Consider the following 18,819-nt stretch of genomic DNA (forward strand, 5'->3'; position numbering starts at 1 on the left):
ATATAACTTTAAACTGCTATTCATCCTTAGCCCAAATCATAAGAAGTTTATACTGTCAAGTATGGCTATATTTCCATGTTGAAGTATCTCTCTACAAAATGGGGACTGTCATTTGCTGAAGCAACCAGCTGGTACCACTTGGGTGAAATCCAAGTCTGTGCGGTCTTAGCTCTGTGTGAGATATCTATCAGGTGCCTAATTATAAAGTGTGCCAGAGTGGGCAGTTTCCATGATTAATTGGTGGGAAGTGGGTAATGTTTGCCTTAGACTTAACCAAATTTTGCCATCACATACAACTCATTAGACACTGATATTTGGTCATATGTGTGGGCTTCATTTACTCAACTTCTATTTAATGGGAGCCTATTATGTGCAAAGCATTGAACTAAGGCTATATACATAAGACAATAAACGAAACATGATTCCTACGCGAAGGGAGATTTTAGAATAGCAAAAGAGACAGACATGTAAATTAATATTTATAATAAAGTGTGGAATGTTGTAGTATAGGCATGTACTAGACACAATGATGGCACAAAGGAAAGATCAACATATCTGCTTGGAGGATCAGGGAGTCTCCACAAAGAAAAAAACAACTCTAGCCACATTATGGAAACACATTAGAAAGGTGTTATGTAGAAAAGAAGGGAAAGGAAGGTATTCCAGGCAAAAGGAATAGTATTTAGAAAGGCGGAAAGGATGAAGTAACATGGGTTGTTCCATGATATTGTACAATTACAGCGGAGTGTGGGATGTGAAGAGGGGTAGATTTTGAAGTTTGAAGAGATAGGCAGGGACCAGAAAATTAGCAAGTAAATTTTTTAAAAATCAGATTGAGAACAATTCTTAAAGAAAACAAAAGAAGTGGGGTGATGTGTTAGAAAGTAACCTGGACACCACTCAGATGGATTTGTCACAGAAGACCTCTCAAGTAAAGAATAAGAGAAAGAGCATTCTGGGTAGAGAGAGTAACACACGCAAAGGCTTTGAAGAGGGAATGTGCTTGGTGTGTTTTAAAAACTAAAAGGAGGCCAGTAGACTTGGTGAGCAAGAAGTGTTTGGTTATAAGAAAAATTCAGAGGAAGGGACAAGTCCTGGATTATGTAGACTTTTACAGGCCTTAGCAGTAATGAGTTTGGCTTTGGTTCTATGTGGAATAGGAAGCTATCAAAGGTTTTTAAATAGTGGAAACACATGATCTGATAGAAACTTTTTAAAAGACCATTCTTTCTACTGAGGGGAGAATGATTATAAAAGGTTGAGGGTGAAAGACAGGAGATTAGATGGGAAGGCTGTTGTGTCAGTCTCCATGAGAGACAACTGGGTTAGAGATGATAGTGGAGATGATGAAAAAGGGACAGAGATGACGTATTTTTGAGGTAGAGGGTGATGGCAAAGGAAGAACGAATGGCTATTTTGTTGTTATCTACTTATAGAAACTAGAAAAAGTAGTAGCATCTAACAATAAAAGGAAGACTGGGGGAATTAATCAGGGTTCCATTTCCATTTAGATGACTGGATGTGAATGGGGAAGAGATTCGGGAAAAAGAGATGAAGACTTACTTTTAGGACATGTGGAGATTGGGCTCCTGTGGGTCATCAGGACAAGATTTCTAGTGGACAGTTATATACAAAGCTCCAGAGCCCGGGAAGTAGACTTGGCTAGAGAGCCTGGAGAATTTGAGACCCATTCGTCATGTAGGAGTTGTGGGCACAGATTAGATTAGTCTTGGAACTTCTGTTGACTAAGAACTTGCAAGAATAAGGACAAAAGCCTGCATAACAAAACTTTTCAGGGGCGGAGAGAGAAAGAGAGCCAAGGGAGAAAAAAAAGAATGTGAAGCCAAGGATAGAGAAGAGAAAAAACAGCAGAAATAGGTGTTATGGAGCCAAGAAAGTAAAGAGAAGGCATGTTTCATGGTTTCAAATGTCCCAGAGAGGTCATGCAAGATAGCTCCACTTGTCTTTCTGAGAGTTTACAGATCCATCTATTTGTCCTGTAAACTCCCTCAGAGACAATCAAATGTGTTTCTTGAGCCAGGCTCTGAACTCGATACCTTACCTTCAAAGAGTTTGCAAACTAGCTCAGGAAGATCAGGTACATACAAATACCAATGGATAATCAAGTAGGGCTCTGTTTAGTGAAGGCTGAATAAACAGGACCCGTAGCATGTGATACTGAAGATCTAAGAGGGGAAGAAGTCACTGGCCATCAGGAAAGCCTTCACAAATGAGATAACTCATGATTCAGGCCTCAGAGTGTGGGTGAAATTGAACTCGGTACCAAGGGAACTCTCCAAGTAGTGGAAATGACAATAAACAAAAGTATAGGGACACTAATACTTAAATTCATGCTAAGTGTGGCTAAGACAAAGTGCCACAGTGGAGGAGGAGCTTTGCTATAGAACATGCTATTCTATAAGTTGGAAAGCCTTAGAGACAATTTAGTTCAATACTTTTATTTTATATAGAGGGAAATGATAGCCCAGAGAGATTAAATTTGTTTAAATTCACAAGTCTAGTCAATGGCAGAACCAGTAGGAGGTGAGGCAAGAATAGGAGATTGGTACCAGATTCTGATAAGCCTTGAAAAACAATTATAAATAAATAAATTAGAATTGATGCTCTAAACAAAGAAAATCCATGGAAATTTTGAGAAAAAGGGGGTTGAAAAGTAAGGTTAACCAGCAGGCAGTGTGCAAAGATGATGCCAAGAAAGCAGGGAATTTTGGTGACTATCCAGCCTTTCTTACCTGGGGTTTCTCATGTGAACCACAGAACCCTTAAAAAAATGATTTGAGTGCTGCCTCCATTCTGCAAAGTATGGTGTGTAACTAGTACTGGTCTAGATGTACAGGAAAGAGATTAATTCATTACCTACAATTACGGTCTTTAGGGCCTTAGGGTGTTAGGGCTTGGTTCTCTTCTAGAATGCTGGTTAAGAAAGGCTGGCAAAAGAAGGAAAAAGACATAAAAGACATTGCAAATAGAATTTGGTAACTGATAGTACAGCTTTCATGAGGGAAGATAGAGTAATTATTTCCATATTATGAGCTGCATAACTGGGAATGTCTGGTGTCTCCAAAAAGATATTGTCAAGAGTAGGGGAGTCAGAGGTCTAATCTAGGGAGAAGATAATTAGCTTAACATGATAGTTTGTGAGGTGGTAACAAAAAAATAAAAGAAAAAATAATAATGTTTTTAATATCTGGAAATCTCGGATTATGGGAAAGTTAATTTTTCTATTGGTTTTCCTGTGGTTCTCATAGTTTGGTCCTTTATGGATGGATTTTTACAATATACCTAAGTTCAGTAAAAGTAGCGGTTTTGATAAGACATACTTAAAATAAATTTCAGCTTATACATGAGCCAATCAGTTTCCACTGACACTAGAATGAGAACATAGAATTATAGAGGCTACAGGAAAACCCATAATTACTGAAAGATACATAGTCTTTTTTTTCACCAAGAATCACGTTTCTTTTCACTTAAGTGAGGATAAAAACTGAATTGGGTCCTAAGTATGCTTAAGTATACTTAAGTAGACTAGTGCCCACACTTCTTGGATTCTTTCCTAAATACTCTTATTCTTGGGCTTACTGTATCGTCCAGATGATGTTCAGAAGTGAAGTCTGAGCCATCTGTGGTCTTACGTTCCCATGACAGTTTTCACTGGAGGGCAATGGCCCAATTCCAAACGGTAATTCTATTTTATAACTTCTCCTCCCTTTTCAAGAATAGTCCTCTTCATTTCTTCTTCTATACTGGTTTCACTCCAAAGGGGTAAGGTATGAAGTTCAAGATGAAAGAAAGTATGCAAGAAACTAGATCTTGTTGATGTTTTCTATACAGCTCTCCAGTTAACTGTCCATAAGTATGGAACACAAATCTGGCTGAGTTATCTAAAGCTATCACTCCGTATTCTCAGTCAAAGGCAATCAAAGACATGAAGAGCCCTGAATTTAGATTAGCATGAAAGATTTATTCAAATGAATACTAAATACAAACCCGATTTCTCCAGAGTAGCTTTCCAAGGCCATAAAGAAAACAGAATCGCCTTCTCTTTCATTGGAGTAAAAAAGTCCTTGGAATGCTGTGGTTAAGGAAGATTGCAAATGGTGCTTACTCTTCAGAAAAAACTAAATAAATGACCAAAACTGAATAAATCAAACCCCCAAATCAGATTCACCTAAAGAAAGAGCCAATATTTTTTAAGTGAGATAATATTTTCTCTTTCCTTTTGAAAATCTCAGAAATTTTTAGAAATATTAATCCAGTAAAACTTTGGAAGAAAAATTCTCCAGATGCCTAGCTGAAGATGAAATGGGGGATGTTTAAGGTGGGTGACTTATAGAGTCTCATTATTCCTTTACATCTCTCAAATAAAGATTTAAAGAAAGGGGCTTTGAAAGGCAATGCCCACCCTAAATATACTCAATGCTTATTTCCCTTCCCCCATTAGAACCCCACAAGAGTCTGTATAGCCAAAGTGGGGCTGCCCTTAATACAATATGGATCTAGAAATCTAATTGCAAGTTAGGTATTTAGAAACCAATAATTTCTCTTTAAAGAAATCCTGCCTTGCTTTTTGTGTGTGTGTGTGTATAAATATGAGACAGTTGCTGCCTCTACTGGGGTTTGAGTAGAACGGTACAATGCATCTTTTAGACTAGCTGTTGAGGATCTAGTTTGGCTATTAAGAATAGCTTTGACCTCTCAGTTTATACTCCAAACTGGTAAATTGGTTTCTGAACCAAAAAGCAAGTAGGAGTGGGAAGAGGATTTGCATTTTAACAGCTCCTAGTCTAGGTGAGTTCCTAGGCTGGTTGTGCTAAGAGGTTCTGAAGCCATTTAGGAAAGCAGCCAATTCCTGAGTTTGCTTAACCTTTGGAGATCATTTCATTTATTTTTTCTTTACTTCATCTAGCTCTTTTATGTAGTCATTAATGGGAAGACATTAAGGTCTTTTAAATTTTCATTTAAAAATAACATTTTGAATAGTTATTGGAACCGGGATTACAAATAATGGATGTAAAGCTAATTACCAAAATTCTACATTCAGAGCAAACTGGTGCATATGGAGACAACAGCTCAATGTTTTAGAAAGTGCCAATTTGCTAAAAATAGATAAATATGATGATTACTGCTGGAATTAATTTAAGGGCATTCAAAATGAGATGACTAATATCAAGGAGTAGCATTTCTCTGATATAAATTCAAGGGAGATGTTTTACACCCGTTATTGCCCAATCCTTTTGCAGAGACGAATCCCACAAACCAAAAAGGAGAAGTTAGATCAAAGTTATACCATGCCAAATTAGCAAGAGCATATGATAGTCGATATTCCTCTTAGTCAGGTGGAACCTGCCAGAGTCCAGCTTCTGGAAAAAAGTGAAAACGATGCTTGTCAACTCTAGCTGTGGAGATTTGCCCTAACTTTTCTTTTTTAGGTATAAAACCTCATGAGATCAGTTATCCGTGTGGTTACTGCTTCCTTTCCGAGTCATCGGTGGTGATAACCCTACCAATAATAAGAATATATAATACAGGCTAAATGAAAACAGCCAAAGGGAAAATAGTGATCTACTGCATTTGAGGTAAATCCCTCCTAATCCGGTAAGCTTCCCTATTATGGACGTACAGGAGACTCTTTCTCAGCCAGTTTACTCTCTCCCTAGATTCACAGGTGTGAGTTTCCAGAAATTGTCTAAATCACGTGATCTGGCCCTTCATCCATTTAGAGATGATGGTTCTATTGGTAACTAGCTGAACTGAGAAGGACCAGTCAGATTCATTCTGTCTCATTCTTCCTCTCATATTCCCTCTCTCTTTTTCTCTCTCTCTGTATATGTGTATATACATAGATACATTTCTGTTTCTTAGCTAGAATTCCTAATTGAGAGCCAGAGAAGCTGAGGTTATTAGTAACTGACTCTTTTAAATGCAGGGCTCCAGAAAGAAAGTCTATGAATTCCTTATGTTGAAGTTCCCAGATCTACTCTGGTTCCCATAAGCTTGGCTGTTCAACTTCTTAATTTCATGTGATATCTAGTTTCCTTTCAATAGATCTCCTTTCTAGACCATTAAAAGTGGTGTCTGTTACTTGTACCCAACAAAAAGAGACATAAATAATACAAGTATGTGTGTGTGTGTGTGTGTGTGTGTGGACAGAGACAGACAGACACACACGCACACACAGAGGCAGAGGCAGAGCGAGACAGAGAGAAGTGGCTAGAGTGAAAGATTAAAGGTGATCATTAACCAACTGTAAATATAATCCAAAAAATAATTGCTTCCCTCTGGACACCTGCATATTTGCAAATTTCTAGTTAATGTATCTTTCTATCAAACTCTATATAAGCCCCCTTTATAAAAGTATTTTTCAAAATATCCATGATATTAATTTTTCTATGTTAAACTTCTGGCTTCTAGGAAAAGCAAATCTCTTAGACAAACTTGATCCCATTGTTATGCTTAAAAATATTTTCAAATATTATCCATACATTAAGAAATCAGATCCTTTGGGTTGCAAGAATTTATTGCTTGTATGAGAATTGGATAAATTTTGTATTATTAAATAGATAACATCCCAATTAACCAGGGAGGCAGGAGAACTGAAATGCCCTTTGTAGAGATCCTGAAAGTTTAGATTATTTATGGTATTAGAGTTGAGTTGGAAAAGGCTCAGGACTGTATACCACTTCTGATCAAGGTTAATTCCTGATGCAATGAGAAACCCTGAGGTTGTATGAAAATTGTGCTCAGATGATCATCTTTGAACAGTGCTTTCCCCAACCAGGCTCCATCCCCATTTTCAATCTCCCAATCAGCCCCATATTCCCTCTCTACTATTCTGCCTGACTGGGTTCTCATGTGATTGATGCGAGCACAGCATGCCTGGTAATCTTAGTGCTGAGAACCCAGTTTAGAAGTGAGGTGAGGTGGGGGGGAGGATGGGGATAGGGGAGAAGCAGCCAATTTAGCAAGTGGGAAGAGAAATCTAAATGTGCAGAACAGACTAAAACAGAAAAAGATAAAAAGAAAAATAGTGCATATTTCTAATGCCTTTGAACTGATCGTTGGGGTCGCAGGACAATTTGAATATTTGCTTATTTAAGTTCTGTCACTGAAGTTTTCGAAGGAAATGATAAAGATATGCCATGCTCCCATCCATTAGCACGTTTAGGTTAATATTTACTCTGTAGAGAATAGGAGAGGAGGGGTAGGAATGGGAAATGTATGTATATTCTATGCAGAGAGCAAGGGTACTTCTTGGCATAGAACTGTGAGTACTTTAGGTTTCAATATGTGGAATTCCTCAGTTAATAATACTTTACACTTGAAAAACACATCGTTTGCAAAGCACTTTTATTTTTACCACTTTATGTGAGCCTCACACCAGCCTAGTAGAAAAGGCAGGTTTGGATCTGGAGTATATTCTTTTTATGTGCCCACTTATATAGATGAATAAACTGAGGCTCAGAAAGATGATGTTACTTACCCAAGGTCACACGACAAGCAATTGGCAGAGCCGGGTCTAGAACCCAGGGTAGGGTTTATTCCACTACAAAGACATGAAACAGGACATTAAACAAACAACATCTAAGAAAATAAGATCTGTAAATAATTAAGGATAGGGAATCTGGAGGGTCACACTCCCATTCTACAACCTGAACTCACTGCAAGGGTATCACTCTGTTCTAAGCAGACAGGAGCTGGAATTGTAACTTTGACCACCACCACCTTGAGAGGACCAACAGAGCTGAGTGTGTATTTACACAGAGCTACCTCTCAACAGGTAGATAGCCATGATCTTCTGTACCAAAACATATCCCCTAATGGCCCATAATGATGATCCCTCCCTTCCTACATTTATTCCCTCAATAAATATTTTTTGTTGAGAGGCTACTATGTGTCAGACATACCTTAATGTACCTGTTTTGCCTAAAACACCTATTTGGAAAGTTGGAAGGGACACACTTTTTCTTAAAAGTCTCCTGTTACGGTCTCGCCCACTGAACACTAGAATGAGCTGGCATTACTTAATTAGACAAACTCCACTTGGACCAGAGGGGAGGAGAAAAAAAATAGGACAACTCAAAGAAAGAGATCGAAAGAGACTGAGAGCCATGAGCAAGATATAAAATAAGGGTGTGGAGACCGCGAAACACTATTCAAATTCACCAATAGATCATTTTGTCTTACTGTTCTCAAGGCCATGCCAATTTAGTCAGAGAAAATCCACCACTTAGGGTCTGGCAACGAGTATTTTCAGGTAAAGCTGTAGCCACAGTGTGCCCCATATTGGCCACAAGAGGCCTACCTCAGAATCCAAATTCCTTCAGCCAATTCAAACCTAAGAAAGATAAACCTGACCAGATTCTCATTCATTTAACAGACATTTGAAGGACTACTTATCATTCAACCTCCCTTTACCTTCATGCAAGATTTCACTTTGTGGAATATTATTATGTGGCTAGTTTGGTGGGCAGAAAAGATACCCAAATGAAACTGAAATTAATCCTTGGACGTGGGCCCCTGAGCACAGGCCAACACTACAAGCATTTTTTAAAGTTTGTGTGATCAATGAAATAACTAAGAGTAGTGAGGGATTGAGTCAGGGACTATTCGGAATAGCTGTGCAACAAAGCAATAGTTCTAAGCACTTGGGGCCCAAAAGGAAGGGCACAAGAAGATCCAAGACGATGATAACCGTGTGTCTAACCTGGGACTCTCCTACCCTCAGAGGGTGGGGCTGGTACACTGGTTGGTGGACATCAAATGGAGGTTTTCAGATAGCATCAGTTATAATAGTTTGGAGCAACACAGTATATTTGGGCTCATTTTGTATTTTGTGTCTGCTTTCATTAAAAACTGATGGTTTTCCTGCTGTATAGCTCCGGGAACTCCACTTCGCTGTGCAGTAGAAACCAACACAACATTGTGAAACAACTATACCTCAATTAAAAAAAGAAAACTGATGGTTTTCATGTCTATAGGTCAATAACAAGAATCAATGATGATTAGCTCCACTTCAAAATTTGATGCCAATAGATTAAAAAAATATCTAGTAGTGGTCCATCCATTTAGACATGCCACAACTTATGGAAAGACTGGAAACCTAGTTCTGTATTCATTTAGCAAACAGAATATCCACAGTTAAAATCCGTTACTTTATGTGCCAAGCATTGTGGTAGGCACTGGCGATAGAAAAATAATCAAGATTTCACCCTTCCCCTTAAGCAGCTCACAGTATGGACACCAGTATGTGAAAAGACAATTGTATAGTGTAACAAGTGATATAATAGTGATTGTACAAACTACCTTGTGGTCACAAAGAAGGTAGAAGAAAACTTAACATCAGGGAGGACAAGAATGGCTTAAAAGAGCTAACTCTCATGGGGGGAGTGGCAATTTTCTCTTCTGAGAAGGAAATGAAATTTTCTAGGCATAGAGCAAAGACATCAAGGCAGGCCTGAAATACTGATGTAGTGTCGTTGAGAGAAGAGGTGCTTGAAGATGGCACTGGAAAGATAGTCAAGACGAGATCATGCCGGAAATCCCTGGCAGTCCAGTGGTTAGGACTCCATGCTTCCACTTCCAGGGGCACGGGTTCAATCCCTGGTCAGGGAACTAAGATCCCGCATGCCTCTTAGCATGGCCAAATTAAAGAAAAAAAAAAAAAAAAGGAAGACTAGATCATGCAATCCATGCTGAGGAGTTTGTATTTAGCTTACTGTTAACAGGGAACCATTAGAAGATTGTCAGGAGGGAAATAATCTGATCAGACTTGTGTTAGGTAAAGATAAGAGCAATGCTATTTGCAAGAGCGGAAGGAGAGGAAGATGGAGGCAGGGAGTCCATGTAAGAAACTATTGTCTTTGTCCAGATGGGAGGTAATGAAAGTCAGAATCAACTTATTTGTGGTGGAGATGAAAAAGCAGAGGATGAATTCAAAATCTTTTTAACTCTTTTTAAAGAATTTCATAACTAGATTTGGGGACTGAAAGAAAAGAATACTTTTAGGATCACTCCCATTTTCCTAGAGTTTGGAAGCTGGATAGATGGAGTTACAGCAATAAGGGTGGGAATTTGGAGGAAGACTAAGTGGTACAGAATGGGAGACACTGAGTTTGACTTTGTTCATGAGGAACATAGGTGTCTCTGAAATATCTAGACAGAGATATCTATGGATCAGAATTCGGGTGAGAGATCCAGTCTACAGATTTGGAAATCACACAGGTGGTTACAAACTCTGGAGGTGGATGAGATCACCTAGAATTAGAGTGTTGAATAAGAAGAGAAAGGCATCAAGATAAATAACCAGGAGATAATTGATATTTGGGGAGGGAGAGAGTGAAAGAAGCCAGCAAAGAAGAATGGAGAAGGACCTATCTGAGAGGGAGAAGAAAGAGGGAACTATGATGGGGCCAAAGGAGGAGACAGTTTCAGGAAGAGGAATGGGCAACAAAACAAAACACCAAAGACATGTCAAATGAGATGTGAACTAAAGAGTCACTGGATATGGTGTCTTTTTCAGAATATGTTTCAAGGGAATTCTGGGAACAGAAGCCTTATTAAAGTAAATGGTATAGTGAATGGGGAGTGATGAAGAGGAGGAATCAACAACGAGCAGAAGGAACTACTCTCTAACAGGAAAAGGAAGCGTAGTAGGCACTTGACAATCCTGAAGGACTGGCAGTTTCTAAGCCAAGACTCATGTTGCAAACCTCAGAGAGAAAATTTTCTTACATTTGTATTGACCTTTGTTTTCATATCAGTTTTGTTTGGTCCCTACAAAAACCTTTAAAGTAAGCATGCTGGGTTTTTTGTTTGTTCGTTTTCTTTCTTTTTTTTTTTTTTTTTTAAGTCTCCATACTATAGGGAAATTGAAGCCCTAGATTATGTGATTCAGTCAAGGGTCACAGAATCAGTAAGTGGTATAAACTGAGGCCTCTCAGTACAGTGCTCTTCCCAGTACCACAGAGAACGTTCTGAAGATTAACACAATGGTGCAGGGGCAACCAGACCACACTTCAGAAATTCAGAAGGGAGAATTCCTGCCCACAGTCACTTCTTTGATTGACAACAGACATGATTGGTTGCCTAAATGCCTCTATGACAGCTAATAGGGAAGTGATTAGGTAAATGCTGTATCTTCTCTTTTGATGACCTGAGTATGTGCATCCTTTGAAATGCCCCTTTAATATTAGAGGAAGATTTCAGACTTGTCTTACTTTATCAATATGAGCAAGGGAAACATTTGGTTAATATATATACCTACCATTGGCTCAAAGACACCCCCCCCCCTTTTCCTTGTGGAGCCAGGTAAAACTGAAGTATGTAGATTCATCAGCCCCAGTTTCACTATGATGGAGGCGAAGGAGACCCTAAGCTACTCTTCCTCTCAGTGAACAGGAGTGCTGCCCTTTAGCATAAAGCATGAATGGTTTTCTGTAGTTTTGCCAGCTCAGCAAGAGAGAAAGTTAACCCTATATTTTCTTATCCCAATTGCCTCAGCATGGGTGGGAAAGGAAGGGAGCAGAGTTACGGGCTGTCAGCATGAGAGAGCAGGGGTCATTGTGTACGCACCTTGGCATGGGTTAGAAGGCATTATAGAGTCACCAGATATTAATGCATTTCTAGATTCACCATTAATTCTCTAAGATTCTCTGCGAGTCTAGATAATTTGGCAGAAAAAAAAAGCCCTTTAAATGATTTCTTCTTCTGTTTAAATTTGGAAATGTGTGATAGAAATCACCATTTAAAAAAGAAAAAAAAGAACAGTTTCAATTAGAGTAAGTACGATGCTTCCATTTAATTAATTCACTTAGTCCCTGGGTGACACTGGGTGTGGCTCGGTGAGATTTAGGAGGAATCCAGTTTATCACTAGGAGGAATCTGCACCAAGCAGCAAGGCAGCATCCTTCCACACCTTTCCAACACTGCAAGGGAAAAGCGCAGCCAGGTGGAATTCTGAACCACAGATCCCGCTAAGATGAGAATTATTTGTTGTATGTGGAAAAATGCAGATGTTGATGGGGGTTGAAGGCGTGAGGGCTAGAAGGGCTTCTTGCTTGCGCTGGTGTTTTTTTACTTCGATTACAAATTAAAGTCTTTATTTTTAAACAAAAGAAACACCTCGCAGTTTTCTTGCTTTGTGGACACAGATCTTGCAAGTTTTTCATCATCTGTAAAATGCATGGTAATTAAGCTATTTAAAGTTAGCCTCAAGACATTTGAAAAATGAGAAGCCAATAAAATGTCAGGGATTCTTTTATCTTATTCCTCCTTTGACCACTCCTTTACCGTCTTCTCCTCTCCACCCCACTCTCATTCTCTTCTTTCTGCTATAATAGTCTATAGTGGTCATTAGTGGCTAATAAAGATCATTTATGCTTTCTTCTCAGCCATTCGCAATGTATTACAACTTGGAAATCCAGGACGGCTTCTTTATGCAGCTCAAGTGGAAGAGGAAGGAAGTGCAATCTCTCCAGCCCCCTCCCACGTTTCTGCTGGATTTCATGGGTGTGGCAGAGTTTAGACCTTTGCAGGTTTTTGCCCTGGTTTTATTCCCTATTAAGGGCTAGGGTTATGAATAGATGGCAGAAAAAAGATAAACACAGTCGGATTCTGCCATGAATGATATAGGATCATTTCACCCACAAGCACAAAACCTGTGTGAGATCTAAGTACTCAGGCTCTAGAAACGCCAGTCAGTGTAGTGTGAGCCCACGCCCTGAATACACCATTTCCTTTAGTCTGACTTAATGGCATCCTAAATACTGACTTATGTGAATGATACACAGCAGTGGTCAGTAGGGGACATGACCATTTCACACAGAAGTACACATGTATAAAATGTATGGGAAAATAGGATTATTTCTATAGCTTTCAATTTTCTGTCTTGAATATGAATTATGCAAAAATACATGCCGGCATATGGAAACCACACAGAGTACACACATGACTGTTGTACGTAAAGTATGTGGATACTGTACACATTTACATGTGAATTTCTACAACTCCCTAAACACACAATTTCGGCTTCATCACTTTGCACATATCCTAGTGAATACTTGGGGCTGTCAGTAAGGGGACCCAAGTGAAGGCAGCTGTCCCCTTTTGGGGAAGGGAATTTCTTTAGCCTCAATTCCCTTTCGAAAAATCATGCTTGGTTTCCTTTGTCAGAGGGGGCAAATGTATGCATAGGGTGGCAAAAAGTTGTAAACCAGCATATTTTTTTCTTCCCCCAAATTAAAGCTTTTTTAATGAATAGCATTGTCTTCCTTAGGGCTCCACCTTCCTAAATTTTATTTCTGCAGCTCACCAGGTGGGCAACCTCAGAACATTTCCTTGACAGTGCGCTTAACCCAGCCACCTGTATCTACTGCATTTATGCATTAGAATGGAGGAAGGCAAGGAGAGGAAATGTCCTGGTTTGAAAAATGAGCCAGCGGAAGCATCAATCTCCAGAATCATATAGCAGTTTAGGGAAGTGCCACATGTAAGACTCTCATGCTCTTCCCCAAACACCCTTACACAAACCACTCACAAAACCCCAGGTGCCTGATACTTTATCTATCTATCATCTATCTATCTCCCTAACTATCTATCATCTATCTGTCTATTTATTTTTGCCCTGCCTCTCCACCATCTCCACTCACTGCTCTGAGATTCTGCTTCTGTCTCCCTTCCCCTTCCTCTTCCTTCTTCATCCTCACTACCCCGCCCCCTGCCCTCCACCCCCAGCCCCGCTTCCAGGGCGCTGGCTAAATGTGCAAAGCTGGCAGCCTGTTTCTTCTCCACTTCTCCCTCCACCCCCTTCGAATTCAGCGAGTGTATTACAAATTGCCCCCTATGCAATACCTGCACAGGAATAATGTCCAAATCCTATCTCTTGCACCCCACCCCGAAGGCAATCAACGTGCAAAGGTCTTTTTTGACCAAGACCGCCTCGCCTCGCAGGGAGACGCACACACACGTACAAGCACACACTCACCCAAATCTCACACCCATTTTTCTCCTTAACCTTCGCCAATATCACTCAAACGTGTTCCGGTCAATGTTTGAAAGCTCCCTTTGCAGAATGCCGCGGCACTGTCGGTTGCTGCGGAATACCGTACTAGTCATTCTTCCCCACCCTCACCCCAATCAAGTTTCTAAAACGTCTTTCAAGAAATAAGTGAGCAATTTGAAATGGAAGAAAAACCTGAGCAGTGGGGGAGAGGGGGAGGGGACTCTGATTCTTGCTTATCTTGTTTGTGTCCTTCTTCCTGATGAAAATGAGTCACCATGCTTATTATCCGGAATGTTAGTCCGTCTTTGGTCACTACAATTCCAGGTAGGATGCAAAGGAAGGGCAGAAGAGACCTGATTTCCAACAGGTAATACTCGGCTCGTCTTTCCCATCCCATCGGAGCTCGAATCTCCTAGGGGCGTGGTCCACCCTCTCCTCGGACCAGCTGGTGCACAATCGGCTGCTGGTCTTGGGAAGGGGATTTTCCCCTTCTACTCGGCCAGTTTCTCCCCCTCAGCCCCAGTTATCTCTAGATTCTCTTAAAAAAAAAAAAAAAACTCCCAAATTACAGTTTCATTCATTCATTGAAAAATAAATAAATTAATTAAACCTTCACATGTGTTTCCATTAATACCTGCACCCACGTGAAGCTCATGCATGTAGGAAATAAGGCTTCTTCCGCAGCACATGTGAAAAAATTGTACGATAGAACAAGCAATACTCATAACTGAATATTATTCTTTCAACCCTGCTTTTTGCAAATAATATAAAGGATTGCCTCCCCATCTTGTAGGTAGAGCTCACATCTTCTCCTCCACACCCATTTCCATATCCACATCCGCAAAACCAGAGACCTAAAACGCTGAACATTTACTAATAGCCAAAAAAATCTTTTTTTTTTTCTAGCCAAACAGGCGTATTTTTTCTAACCTCATCCTAATTAGTAGCAGCATTCCAAAAGCAGACTGTGAAAGAATAGAATAAAAGCTGGGATGCAAGCATCAGTTACCATATGCTAAGGAAACGCAAGCACCATGGCCAGAGCAGAAGCGTTTCAAATATTTTTTCTACCTTTACAGGGAAATATTGCACTCTGGTAAATTCACAACAGCAAGAAGTAAAAATCTTTAGGTCTACCTGTTTGGTTCTTCTCATACAGCACAGCATGGTCGTATCGTCCCTCGCCTTCTTCCTGCCTTCTCTCCTTTCCTCCTCTCTTTCTTATTCCCCCCCTCTCCACCTCTTTTCTGCTCGCTTGCTCACTCGCTCTCTCGCGCTAGCGCACTCTCTCTCCCTCCCTCTCCCTCCCTCTCCCTCTCTCTCTCCCTCTCTCTCTCTCTCTCTCTCTCTCTCTCACACACACACACACACACACACACACACACACACACACACACCAGGGCAGTTAGCAGCAACTGTAAGGTCCACAGCTATTGCTCACCGCACAGGCTCTCTCTCTCTTCTCTTCCCTCTCTTCCTCTTTTCTCTTCTCTCCACCCACTCGTTGCCTATCCCTCTTTTTCCTCCGTCTCTCGATCTCTTTCTCAGAATTGTTCACTAGCTTTCAATGACTAATCACTTCCCCCGGCCCCACCCCCATTCTAGACAGTCACCCCCTTCCAGTCCCCTGCCAGCCTCATGAATATTTAAACATCTCCAATCTGGACCCAATTACCCACCGACTTTCCCACTGCATCGAGAGGGTGATGGGGTAGCTGCAGAGAAGGATATTCCAGACCGTTCAGGAGCGTATATGGAATATGTTTTAGAGAAGAGGGGCTTGAGGAATGCTTCTGTTTCTTTACTAACTCTTTTCTCTTCCCAATATCATAAAAGCCAAGAACGGCTGTTCTGAATGAGTAGTCAGACCTATACAGTATGTTACATCTGCTATTTAGATTTTATGCACAGTTAATAATTGTGAGGGTTAAGCTCTCTCAAAAAATGAAATAACATGTGACTATCATACCCTGTATGTACACTGTACTCAGTACTCATATAACTTAAAATAAATACATATGTATGAAACTTAGATATGCACAAGCATGTCTCATATAGGCTCCAAAATACTTGAAAAATCCGCACGAATGTACTGCATTTTAAACATTCTAAGCACCTGGGTGCAGAAATAATAACTAATGTTTAGGAATTAGCATCCATATCTAAAATCACATGGTAGTTGTTTTCTTAATGCACATATACCTGTTTGAAAATTGGAGTTTCTTCTAATTTTACTGAAAAAGCTGAGCACATTTGAACAATAAATCTGTGTAATATGAATGATGCCAGTTGACTGAAATAAAAACGTACAGTGTGAGAGCTCCGAGTTTCAGTTTTACTTGGGGACTTACTGGGAACTATAGCCTGGAGACATCCTCCCAGATAGCTCCGAGGAGCTGCTTCAAAGAGGTAAGGGGGAGGTCTGCACCTATGTGATTTTGGAGAAGGGGGTGAGTGCAACCAGCACTTACCCCCTTGGTAGGAGATTACTGCTAGTCACAAGCAGCAAATATCTTGGTAAATGGTTTTAGTGCTTTTCTAGGTATGGGAAGATGCAAGAATCCAAGTTCTTTAAAAATTTCTCCTGAAAATATCTATCTGAAGGTCTGTCCTGCCAGTTTGCCCAGAGCACAGAGTGCCTCATTCCTGTTTTCCACCCTGAACTCCTTTCAGGGTGTATTAAAGTTCAGCGACCGCAGTGGCTAAGGATGTAATCCTCACAGAGCTGGATGGCTAGTGACATTTCTTTAGTTGGCATGCCTAACATGATATCTTACAGTTTGGGCAAGAAGAATAAAGTAAATTCACCTGTTATGAGAAGAAAAAAATATATCATGAAGCTTATTTCGTCAATTCTTTCTATGGTTCTTCATAATTTGGGTACAGGAAAATGTGACTTTAAAAAAGTGTACATAACATAATTTTTAGATTTATAGTACTGTGTGATCTTGGGAATGTTACTGAATCTCTCTGCCCTAGTTTTCTAATCTGTAAAATAGGGATAATAATATCAACCTTGCCAACATGTTGTGAGGACCAAACAATATAATGTATGCAAAGCACAATGAAATCATTCTCAGTACATAGTAGCTTTACCTCAGATACGGTACTTATCTGAAATTTTGGTGGTATTTTCAAGTAAATATCTCAAAGAACTTTTCAAACACTTTCTTGTTGTTCATTAGTGATGACAAGCATCCCCAATTAAATAGCACATATTCTTTCTAGTCCGTCCCAGATATGAGCCTGTTTAATACCTGTCAACCAGACTGCTTATTATCATACTTATTATCAAGGTCACTGAGCTTAATAGGTGCTCTATACATTTTGACAAAATTCAAGGTACATCTACCTCAGAATGGACTATCTCAGACAGATACCCAGGGGGTAATGGGTTTTAAATTATCCTCCGAGGTCTTCCTAAGCATGAACTGCTTCAGATCCAGCCTTACTCTGTCTTTTACTCCTCTCCGCTTGCTTCTTAGTTTTCATATTTAATGATAAAAATAAGTTGTGAATTTAATTTTTTTCTTTTTTCGGTACGCGGGCCTCTCCCTGTTGTGGCCTCTCCCATTGCAGAGCACAGGCTCCGGATGCACAGGCTCAGCGGCCATGGCTCACGGGCCCAGGGGCTCAGGGGCTCAGGGGCTCCGCGGCATGAGGGATCCTCCCGGACTGGGGCGCAAACCCGTGTCCCCTGCATCGGCAGGTGGACTCTCAACCACTGCGCCACCAGGGAAGCCCTAAGTTTAATACTTTTTTAATGCTGTAATGAGCCCAGTCCGAGCCAAGCTTTCAAAAATAGCCGTCTATGTACTTAAGCGATAGAAGAAAGCAAAGAATGGGTAAGAAATTGCTTCCTCAGAGCCATTCCTGCTGTGGATTAGGATCCTCCTACCTAGCCTGCTGGGGGCTGGAGAGGGATAAAGGGAGGAAGCAGAGGGGATGAGAACTGGAAGCAAGAGAGAAAAAAATTGCTTATTTGGGTATTTAAACAGATTCATAGATAAGGTCACTTCATCAACTCTGTGGCCTAACTTAAGGAACATAGCTGGCTATGGAAAGGGGCCAACTCCTTTCCCTTTCAATGCACTCCCCTCAGCCCCCATTTATATCTTCTTTATCCCTTTATTTGTTGGGAGGAAACTTGGAAACAATGTGGCATAATTAAATCAGAGTCTAGAGCTCAAAACCAGGCATAGGCCTGGAACTTTGTGACTTAAACCACCCCTGTTAACATCAGTTTCCTCAACAGTTTACATATACTATTTCACCTAATATTCACAGTGAGACAGGTGCAGTCATTATTTTCACTTTGATGGGAATACGAAAGCTAAGTAAATTAAGTACTTAGACTGGGACACACAGATAATAAGAGGTAAAGTCACAACTCCAAACCCTGTTAACTACTAAAATATGTTGACACTCAACAGCCTTCTACATCTCATTACTTCGGTCCTTAAGAGTTTAGACTCTGCAGTGGAAGTTTTCATATTGAAATGAAATCAGCATTCTGAAAGGTCCACCTATTAGGCCCAGCCCTTACCCTCAAGAGCCACGAAGAATACGCTGATACCTGCATCCAATAGTGAGCCCTTTGTATATATATTTCTGACCAAACATTAGCTATTTCAACCACCCTCAGGTGCCTCAGTGTTTAGAGTCCTCACAATTTTGGATGCTTCCCTCTGGACATACCGCATTCTGTCAATGAGCCTCTAAAAACTGCTTCCCAGAAGGGAGATCAAGATTCCAAATTTAATTTGAATAATATGGAATAAATTCTAATATATTATTTT

General features: G+C 40.2%; 1 protein-coding gene across 1 annotated transcript in view; it reads right to left on the reverse strand.

The window, feature by feature from the left end:
- The window catches only part of GAP43 (growth associated protein 43), a 92,315-nt gene extending 76,966 nt beyond the window's left edge, over positions 1 to 15,349 (reverse strand). Inside the window, exon 1 of the mRNA XM_065876598.1 lies at positions 15,158 to 15,349. Coding sequence (XP_065732670.1) covers positions 15,158 to 15,187 — 30 coding nt within the window. The 5' untranslated portion in view covers positions 15,188 to 15,349. The remainder of the gene's footprint in view (positions 1 to 15,157) is intronic.
- Between the last annotated feature and the right edge of the window lie 3,470 nt (positions 15,350 to 18,819).

This window comes from Phocoena phocoena, chromosome 4, assembly GCF_963924675.1.
Source record: "Phocoena phocoena chromosome 4, mPhoPho1.1, whole genome shotgun sequence".
Lineage (NCBI taxonomy): Eukaryota > Metazoa > Chordata > Mammalia > Artiodactyla > Phocoenidae > Phocoena > Phocoena phocoena.